Genomic DNA, 11,089 nt, shown 5'->3' on the forward strand with positions numbered 1-11,089 from the left:
ACGGCGGTCTGCTGTTGTAAACACAGCAGACCGTTGCTCTCTCAGGAATCAATACAGAACTCCGGTGTTCCTCCTATTTAGGATCACAGGTCTCTGTGTGGATTCCATAAGCCCATCCCCCTCACAGTTAGAAAACACCCCCTAGGCTCACATTTAACACTTTGATCGCCCCTGGGTTAACCCCTTCCCTGCCAGTGTCATTATTACAGTAACAGTGCATATTTTTATCACTGATTACTGTAGTAATGTCGCTGGTCCCCCCCAAAAGTGTAAAAAATGTCAGTTAGGGGTCCAATCTGTCCACCGCAATGTCGCAGTCCCACTAAAAATTGCTGATCGCCGCCATTACTAGTAAAAATAAATAAATAAATAAAAGCCATAAATCTTTCCCCTAGTTTGTAGACGCAATAACTTTTGCGCAAACCAATCAAAATATGCTCATTGGGATTTTTTTTACCAAAAATATGTAGCAGAATACAAATTGGCCTAAAATAATGAAAAAATTTGATTTTTAATGTTTTTTTTATTGGGAATGTTATATAGCAGAAAGTGAAAATATTGTTGTTTTTTTTTTAATAATTTTAATTTTTTTTTTGTTTATAGCACAAAAAATAAAAATCACACAGGTGATCAAATACCACTAAAAGAAAGTTCTATTTGTGGGAAAAAAAAGGACATCAATTTTATTTGGGTACAGTGTCACATGACCGCGCAATTGTCAGTTGAAATAATACAGTGCAGAATCGCAAAAAAATTGGCCTGGTAATTAAGGGGGAAAATCTTCCGGTCTAGAAGGGGTTAAGCCAATTATTTTGCCTGAAGTCAGCTGATTGGCTGTGGCCAATTACAAACAGAGTTCTGTGAACAGCGATCTGGCTGTTTCTTCTGACTGCAAAGCAGGGAGAAAAAACAGCCAGATAAGTAAGTAAAAGCAGCACATATTACACACATTACCCATTGTTAGGCACAAAGTTACCCCTTTGATTGCCCCTAGATGTTAACCCCCTACCCAGCCAGTGTCATTAGTACAGTGACAATGTGCAATATTAGAACTGATCACTGCGTTAGTGTCACTATTGATGTCAGTTAGTTAGTTAGTGTACCTCCCAGCCAGCGTCAGCTAGCTCTATCACAGTTCCACTTTTAGTCGCACCACTATTACTAGTATAGTGTCATAGCTGTGTAAATTCCAGTATGTATACCATAGTTTGGAAACACTATAACTTACCCACAAAGCAATTATTAAACACCCTTTGGGATTTGTTTTTACCAAAGACATGAAGCAAAATAAATTTTAAATTTATGAAGAAATTTGATTTATTAAAAATTTTTATTAGATATGTTTTATAACAGAAAGTAGAAACTATTGGGGTTTTATTCAGATTTCCCGGTCTTTTTTCATTAATATTGCAAAAAACACAGTGGTGACCAAATACCACCAGCAAAAAAAAAGGTCTATTTGTGTGAAACAAATATAAAAATGTAATTTGTGTACAGTGTTGCATGACCTCACAATTGCCAGTTAAAGGGCTGAATAGCAAAACGTGCTCTGTTCATGAAGGGGGTAAAACCTTCCGGAGCTCAAGTGGTTATAGAAATACTGTAAATAGCAGTGAACAAAGTCTATAGTGTGAACAAACTCTTCTTTGATACGGATGTAGATTAACACAAATCACCTCAAGTGCCCCTCCACCTTCCAAATTATGAGCTAACCTCACATATAGACCTTTCGCAGGTCACTATGAGCCTTCCCCTTCAAGGGGTAATCAAATCCAATGGTCAGTTATTGGGATCTTGATCCAGGTACACTCATTCCAGCATAAAATAGTCCCTATAATGGATGCTCCAAAAATTAAAAAGCTAACAGTGCTAAATCGTATAAAACCAATTTTTAATAAAAGCTTAAAAATAAGAATTTACATTTATTGGTGCACTTCCTTTAGTGCAACTAGGCAATGTACTCGACACATTTGGGGGTGTGCTGGCCCCTTAAGAATCACTTAGATGTTGTGAAATTCGGATCTGAATACATAGAGCATAAACTTCCTGCTCGTGCGCGATGATGTCACTAGGCGATCAATTAAGCTAAATGGATATACCTTCGCATAAAGAGATTATGAATACTAAGTAAACAGATAATTATTTGGATATTGTATAATTTTTTTATTTTATATTGTTTTGTGCCTTTGTTGAAAGGACGTTTGGAATGTTCATTTTTATGCACATATTGAAATAAAAAGAATTAAAAAAAAAAAAAAGAATCACTTAGTTGTTGTGAAATTCGGATCTGAATACATAGAGCATAAACTTCCTGCTCGTGCGCGATGATGTCACTAGGCCCCGTCCCCACCAGGTGGGGCCTACTGACGTCAAGGCGCACAAGCCTACTCTCCTCCAATGATCAGACTTGTCCTGACACCCCCCCCCCCCCCTTCACAGCCATTCACTGGGGACTCTGAGTTCTGAGCTCTTATGCAGCTGAGAACAGAGATTATGTGATCAATTCTAAAAAAAAGTATTTATAACTTTTTTTTATATGTATACAAAAATGTTTTGTGTTTCATTTCAGTTTTAAACTGATTGGCTAGTTTTACAAGTTGATTGTTTAAAATCACCTTAAATGTAGAAGAACTTAATCTGGGAAGCATAAAGATTTTTTTTCACATGTAATTTTTTCTGTGTTTTAAATAAACCAATATTGTTTTTAAACTGATATTGTAAATCTTTTTATCATTTATATAAAATCTTTTTATTTTTACAAATTACTATTTCGTACATGATGCACCTATAAAACTGATGGAAATAGTGTTTTCTAATTACAAAAAAAATACAGTAACTTTTTCCTAGAATCTTTTATATGTAATTCTGCGTGGAGCTGTGCAGAACAGGGGGGGGGGGGGGGGTGGAGGGAGAAGGTTTAGTGATTCCTTTGACACAATCAGCTATGTGTGTAGTTTGAGTTTTGGATCTTGATCTTTTCTAACAACAGGCTTTTTTCTGTGAAGCAGTTAACCTCTGGCCACTTGCGCAATGCATCTGTGTGGTGGCAAAGAGGGTGGGCTGTAACACCCACACATATGCATCCATTGACAGCCAAGGCTCTCATGCTGGGAGTGCACTCACTTTGCGTGGTCACTGCCAATGATCGGAAACCGGCAGGACTGACTTCAGATCAAATGATCACTTTAACAGCCAAACACAGTGGTCACGTGGTTAAGCAGTGCTGTTAATTGGACACCGGGGCTGATGGGAAGGGGTTTCGTTTAGTCTGCTAAACATGTGAAAAATGGCTTGGAGCTTCAATTGCAGTCCAAAAAAATTCTAAATTTTATACAATAGAAACAGTTAGTGAGAGTTGTCACTCTAGAACAGGAAGTGTGTTATTGATAGGATCACCAAGTGAAAATAAAGGGAAAACAAAGCCTGGAATTTAAAAACCAAAACCACCAAATCTAAGTGCCGATAAGCTGCAACTTATTCAGTTTTTGTTTTTGGGTTTTATTACCCTTTGGAATTTGTTGTATACAGGTTGACTAACTGTATCATAAAAAGAAAAATAATTACATTTTCTGTTATTACTTAAGGGATCTGACATGCCAGATAATTTGGTATATGAATTGTGCCGCAAAGTAGTTATAGAGGCAACATCAAATTATGCAGCCAGTATCAGAGCAAAATGTACAAGTGCATGTCCAACAGCCAATGCATCATTACTTGGACCTCCAGGACGACCAGGGGCAACTGGTAAAGTTGGAAAGAAGGTAAGAACACATGGTATATATACACATGGTATACAGTATTTGCATTGTTTAGTGGTTTTTGTACCTATTTACTTTTAGTATAACAACCCTGCCATCACTTTCCACTGATTGAGCAAGATGACATTGTCTCTTTAAATTAATCTTTCGGCTCAAAGGTAATATATGGGATCAGGCAGCTTTATCTTTCAAAACTTCTGTGGTTTCCAGTGTATACACAGTAAAGATGGCAATACACTGTTCGCTTTTTTATTGTCCCGCCAGTGGCTGCTGCTGCTGATTGAGCCCAAAATTTCAGCATTTCTCTGCTGAACCGGCCAAATTTCCTTCAGTGTATATAACCAGCTTAAATGTCTACTGCTATTCCATCCACTTGCCCAAGTAAAGGTACAGTATTCAAGGATTCAGCATTTCTAATCTTTTATGTTGTATATCTTTCATTGTTTTTGTATTAAATTTGGGGAAGCAAGCTTGGTTTGCAGAAGCGACTGCATAAGTTTGAGATCTGTATGCTAATTCTTGGTACTATTATACAGGCAAAACTGCTCATGAAACTAAGCATTATATTTAACAGTGTGCTTTTGTCCAGCAAATAACTTTCTTTGTAACTGCTGTATAAATCGCTAAGTAGTTAATTAGGAACCGTTTTTACCGGTAGTCGGGTGAGATCGCCTAGTTCAATAAAAAACATCTGACATTCGGCCCGTGTGTTTTGCAGCTGGTCCAACAAATGGCCGGCTTCTGTCGGACGAGCATACTGGAAAACAACAGCCGACTGGCTCCTGATCAGCGCTCTCAGCCAATGGCAGAAAGTGCTGACTGGAGTGTTCTGGCGAGGGGGCCCTTCTCCCTGTCAGAACACAACAGCTCAGTGGAGGAGATCGATGTACTAACATCGGATCGTTAGTACAGCAGCCCCGACCAGAGCCGACAGATTTTTTTTTCATTCAACCCGCTGGGTTGAATGGAAAAAACTCATAGTGTGTACTAGGCTTTAGTGTACAAACTATTTTTTAAAAGTACAGGGTGCTTTTATCTTACTTTATCAGTCCCTTGGCATTGCTGTATAGCTATATAGCTATATGTATCTAAAGTGTATATAAAGCCAGTTTTTATTTAGTTTTTGAATAGAGTTAACAATGGTTCAAGTCCCTGTCAGTTTTTTTTCTTTGCTGTTTGTGTCCAAACTGGGAGATTTCTCTTCATTACCTATCTTGGAGACACAACAAAAAGTACGTGAAAATCTTTCAAAAGTCAGCAAAAATCCCTTCTTAAACAGTTGTCAGAGAGAATATGAAAAGGGGCATTGGTATGATATTAAAAGGCCTGAGGGACTTTTGGGCACTCTAAAGAGAATAGTTATGTCATAAAGTGCAACTTTACCTAGTACATTTTTGTTAATATTTGTTCTGAATGGTTTACTCACCCCACCCTTCCCCTGCTCACGTGTGCCAGCATCAAGCCCTCAGTGCAGCTTTCCCCAAACTTCCAGGTAGTGAACTGCACTCCCTGTGCCCTTCACAGGCACAGTACAGCAGAAATAATGTAGGCTCCAGCCGATGTCATTCAGCAGCTGGAGGAAGAAGCAGCTCGAATATTTGCCCCCCCCCCTTTGTTTCCCCAATACAATCCCCCTCCCCTCCTCCCTGAAATTTACACATGTAAGATACAGTACAGCAGATGGTCTTGGGATGTCCTTCCTCCTAGGCTTCCCATCATGTTTTGTCATGGGACACGTTAAAGCTAAAGAGAATATCAAAAAGTTTGTATGTGCGCACTTAGGTCCATGGCGGTATCCCCATCCGGGGGGGTGTACGTGTGGTCGTGGGACCTGGAGCAAACCTGTGCCTATACCTACCAGGGTCTCAGGCATACGAGGTGTACCCACCTCGCCCTGCTTTGCTTGGATTGGAAGGCAGTGGGGCCTTCCTCCTTCTGGCCCCTCCATTACTATTAGGTGTTACTGGTGTCCATTACAAGGTGGCCTGAATCCTATTAGGACTTATGTAATTGCTCCAACCACAGCGTACTGACCCCCTCGTTACTTTCTATAGCCTACCTGGCTCAGCTTACTACAAAGTTCCACAACCTGAATTTTCTTTTTTCAGATGTTTGCTTATACCACGTGCTCCAGAAGAAGCTTACTATGTTAAGCGAAACATGTAGGGCAACTGGGATTTAACTCAACATCTGATCACTCATACTGTACAGACGACCTTTGGAGACGGCAACCATCCCTCTCTATGGCCGTCTTATGAATACAGGTTACTCTGTGATATATGTGATTGTTGTTACAACCCTATCTACCTAGTAGGTTGTGCGATCTCATTTTCACATGGTTTTGAGGCTTTGCCGCCTAATTTTATTGTATGTAAAATATATGTGAATTTTTGTATATTTCTGTTATGTCTTTTTTCAAATATACTTCTCTGTGATTCTCTCAATAAAATATATACTTTTTTTAATACCGGTGCCAATAAAGTCCCAATTTCTTCCTTTTCCACTTTCCAAAGCTAAAGAGAAGCCTAGGAGAAGCTTCCTTTAGCTCTGATGTTTACTGTTTGTGACACGCAGCCAGCGAGGAGAAATGGTTGCTGTGCAGTGTCTGCAATCTTGATATTGGAGACCTGGGGCACACCCCATAAAATGCCTTCTGGATGCCCAGCGCTAGCTTCACAATATTCCCATTGAGAGCACAAACAGCAACTAAAACCTGACAGAGGTTCTTAATACAAAAATGATGGCTTTAGTATACTTTAACCATAATTCGAAGATAGTGCTATGGTTATAATGATATCTTAATTTGAACCAAAATTCAGATTTTTTGTTTTTCTAGGGGAAATCAGGGGCTGCAGGAATTAATGGAAAACGTGGCCCCCGAGGACCAGTTGGTGTTCCAGGCCAAAAAGGAGCTGAGGGAGACCAAGGTAATTCATTAATCAAGTGGAATATTAGATGTGTTCATGTTGATGGTAACATCAAGCCTCTATCCTATAGTTCTTTAGATTAACTTCATCAGATGACAAAGGAAGCTGTTCTAAATACACCATCACCATAGTGTTACCAAAGTGATAAATACACAATAATATTAGACATTGTTACCTTTGTAACATAGTCAGTACTTGTACAAATACTAATATACAATAGCATTAACATAATGGTGAATACACAATGCAACAATACTTTAATTTAGAAGTTACTAATGTAACAATGTAATCAAATTCTATATTGAGCCCTTTTGGGAGCTATCTGATAAATCAATTTGATCTCCTTCTTAGGTCATTCCCTCGCTCAATTAGATCCCCTTCAATGTTTATGTGTTCTGCCTATCTTTGAAAATCATAACCCAATGCTATGCTTGTTATAAAACATACAAAATGCTTTTACTTGTTATGGTGTCTGCAATGCCCATCTGGACTGCAGTATGTGGGCTGTACTAAATGAAATTTGAGAAAATGGATAGCTCTAAACTGTAATAAAGAAACTGTTGTGCTATGAATAACAATTTTACAATGTGTATGACTGAACTTCAGTTAGAACATATAAAAATATTCCAAAATTAGCAATATATTAAAATATTAGAAAAATAGTAGAGGATAATCTCACTATGTATCTGCTGCATTTTGGGCTGTCTACTAATATTGTTTTCTGAAAGTTTTATATCGGTCTGTTACTGAGGAAAGGGTCGTTTGTGAGAAGTATTGTTCCTATTAAAATTTTCAATTTTGTCTACTGAGATCAATAATTGAATTTTAAATAAACATATATTTTAAGTGTGAAGCACTGTACTTAATTTATATGCACATCATTTTTGATGAAACAGTTGTAATGTAAATAGATATAGAAGTTTGAGATATTCAGCATTGAATGTTTGTATATTATGTGTTAATGGTGTCACACTTTGCAGGTGTAAAGGGTGGAAAGGGTGAAAGAGGAAACCCAGGCACTGGGCTGCCAGGCCCAGATGGTGTTCAAGGACCAAGAGGTAAATAAAACTCTCTTAGGTATATATGTAAATCATAATTGTGCCAGTATGTCTTTGGATTGTGAGGGGAACCTATACATACATACACAATGAGAACATACAAATTGTAAAATAACAATTTTTAACAACTTTTAACAAATAAAAGTTGTTCAGGAACTACAATTCCCATCATGCCTAGTCATGTCTGTGAGTGTCAGAGTTTTACAATGCCTCATTGGACGTGTAGTTCCACAACAGCTGAAGGGCCATAGTTTGAGGATCACTGTTCTATACAGACAGTGTAGTTTTAAACATAGTAACCAAGAAGAGTCTGTTGGTTTTCTAAATTTAAAGGAATGCTAAAAACAAATGTGAATCTTTAAAATTCACTGTTTCAATTTAAAAGATGTTAAATGGGTGAGGTAAAAAGTCAAGTTGATAGACTAGACTAGCCTTTCTCAACCTTTTTACTCTAGAGGGTATAAATAAACATTCATACTCACCTAAGTAGATGCAGCATTTGTCCCCCACCAGCTCTACACCAAGAACTGAGTGCCCAAAACCAGTGGTCCTCAACCCTGGCCTACAGGGCCCACTAACAGGCCAGATTTTCAAGATAACTGAAATACATCCCAGGTGATATAATTTGCTGCTCAGTGATTGCAGTGCTCTAGTCTGCATCTCCCTAAGGTAATACTTAAAATCTGGCCTGTTAGTGGGCCCTGAGGACCGGAGTTGAGGACCACTGCCCAAAACCACTGATCCCTTTGTTCTCGGGTCCACTGTGAGCACAGCAGAGTGGTGAAGGACATCGGGCCATACTTCTCGCTTTGACCATACTTCTTCTTTGAGCTAAATTGTAGAGCATTTTATATACAAGAATAAATAATATGGCATACCTAGCATATCTGATTTCTTGACCAGGTAGCGTATTACACCCTCCTGCATGGTCCAACAACATTAATGATCAGTGTAAAAGTGCCTCCTTACATTGGTGGCTAGTGTTGGCGGGAGATCAATTCCTCATGGCCTACTGCTCTAGGAATCCCTAACAACCTCAGCAGGAACCTCAAGGTTCCATGGAACTCTTGTTGGGAAAGGCTGGATTGGACTATCAAGTCTGATAAACAACACTTATCCTTGCATATTGCTACTGCTTGACCTAATGTTTTATTCTCTGTGTGATCTGTGGGATTGAGTGCTAGAGTTCTGGATCTATCAGATTTGGCTATATGTTTGTCAGACCAAAAGGTCAACTATTAACATGCATGGGCCCCATCATCTTCCTTCACATGTAACAGCATAATATCCCATAATATATGGGATATATTGACAAAACTTGATTGTCCCAAAAAGCTGGTAAAGACTAGTTTCTTCATATACTTATATAATAAAGAGAGCAGTATATTTTGAGTATAATACACACAAACAGATTTAGCCTAAAAGTGCTTGTCTTTTATGATGTGTAAAAAGAAGTAGCCCTTCACAGCCAATCAGGTTTACATTTACTGTAAATTTATCTAAGATGAAAATCGGCTATGGGTTATTGTTCTTTTGTACTGTATATTAGTCTTGGCCTTATAAAACATATATCATAGAGTGACTATATTTTTCATACTTTATTATTGCCTGCTGAGAAATATACTTTTAGAGCAAACATAAAAATTTTACTTCAGCTAATATTATTTCAGTTAAATCCCAGCTAAGTAAAGTAAGTTAATTTAAACTGCGTTATAGTTAAAGTGTGATCTGTTAAAGGGGTACAGCAATGTGTTCCCAGAAATTTAGAAACATTTACCTTTGGGAAGAGATTTATTTTTCTACAGATTGTAGGCTAGTCAGCACATGGTATGGAAAATGTGACTGTGGAAATTTCATCATTTGTACCTCAGCAATGAATTCTGTCATCTTGACATATCCTGTAATATAGTACACACACTCTTTACACAGTGATTCTGGAGGTGTGTTTCTTCACCTATTTCTTTGCTAAGCTGCAATATCCATGTATTTTTAACCATTTGGTTTGCCCTTCTATAGGCTATCCAGGATACCCAGGAGTTGCCAAGGATGGCATACCTGGACCCCAAGGTCCTCCTGGTTACACTGGTCCTCAAGGACAGCAGGGGCTTCAAGGCCAGGCAGGCGTTCCAGGATTCTGTGAAGCCAGGGACTGTGGTATAAGTGCTCCATCAATGCTGGGAGAACAGGGGCTTAGAAAAGTGTTTTGAATGAAATATAGAAAGGCTCAGAAGAGGACAAGATAACTGCATCAGTTTGTTCTCTCTTTTTGGATTCACCAAGGATCTGTAGAGAAATTATGAGTGAAGTTCACGGACATGCAGATAAAACTTGATGATCCTGCAGCAACACAAACAGTTTCTAAATATTCTGTCCATTTGCTGGTTACATAAATTGACCTTGTATAATACTTCCACCATTTTTTGGCGTGTTGGGGAAAAAAGGGAATAGTAGGACATTTCCTTCTACTGAATAAATATAGTAACAGAAAGAGAAAGCACAGCAGTTCAAATTGCAAATTCCATGTCAAATTATTTTGTTTGGATTGGCATGTTGTTTAAATGTCTCCAATAAAGAGAGTTTAATGAATTACTTCATATTGCAGCTGGAGTTAAGTGGAACTACCCTGTTCTGTATGTCAAGAAAATAATATTTTGATTGTATTAAAACATAATTAAATTAATTGTCCATCATTAAACCTTTACAACAGTGTGTCCTGTTTTCATTTTTTTATGTACATATTTACAGTGTATATATATATATATATATATATATATATATATATATATATATATATATATATATATATATATATATATATAAATATGGCTTTTTTCAGCAGGAACGTGGGGGAACGCAGCTCCAGCACTGAATGTATGTAATGGCAAGGGGTACTGGGGTGTGTTGGAGGGTTCAATAATGCTGGTTGCTGCAGCGGATTTACTTTTGCCTTGTATCTATTGCTTCTGGGGAGGTCTATTGTTGCTTGGGGTCAATTGTTGATGAAAAGATCTACTGTTGAGGGAGGAATCTATTGTTGCTGGCTGCTGGAGAGTCTATTAATGCTGGCTATTGCTGGGGTGTCATTTTCTCCAGACTTAGACCTTATTGAGCATCTGTTGGGCATCCTCAAAAGGGGGGTGGAGGAGCACAAGGTCTCTAACATTCACCAGCCATGTGATGTCATCATGGAGGAGTGGAAGAGGACTCCAGTGGCAACCTGTGAAGCTCTGGTGAACTCCATGCCCAAGAGGGTTAAACCAGTGCTGGAAAATAATGGTGGCCACAGAAAATATTGACACTTTGGGCCCAATTTGAACATTTTCACTTTGGGGTGTACTCACTTTTG

General features: G+C 38.3%; 1 protein-coding gene across 1 annotated transcript in view; it reads left to right on the top strand.

Annotated features, from left to right (window-relative positions):
- LOC309556510 (uncharacterized protein) overlaps window positions 1-10,046 on the top strand; it is a gene marked incomplete at its 5' end in the record, with an annotated part of 148,846 nt that extends 138,800 nt beyond the window's left edge. The window contains 4 exons of the mRNA XM_082258959.1: window positions 3,585-3,761; window positions 6,595-6,685; window positions 7,666-7,743; window positions 9,760-10,046. Of these exons, the coding sequence (XP_082115085.1) occupies window positions 3,585-3,761; window positions 6,595-6,685; window positions 7,666-7,743; window positions 9,760-9,950 (537 nt within the window). The 3' untranslated portion in view covers window positions 9,951-10,046. The remainder of the gene's footprint in view (window positions 1-3,584; window positions 3,762-6,594; window positions 6,686-7,665; window positions 7,744-9,759) is intronic.
- Window positions 10,047-11,089: the final 1,043 nt, after the last annotated feature.

This window comes from Pelophylax lessonae (genome assembly GCF_965119305.1).
Source record: "Pelophylax lessonae genome assembly, chromosome: 5".
Lineage (NCBI taxonomy): Eukaryota > Metazoa > Chordata > Amphibia > Anura > Ranidae > Pelophylax > Pelophylax lessonae.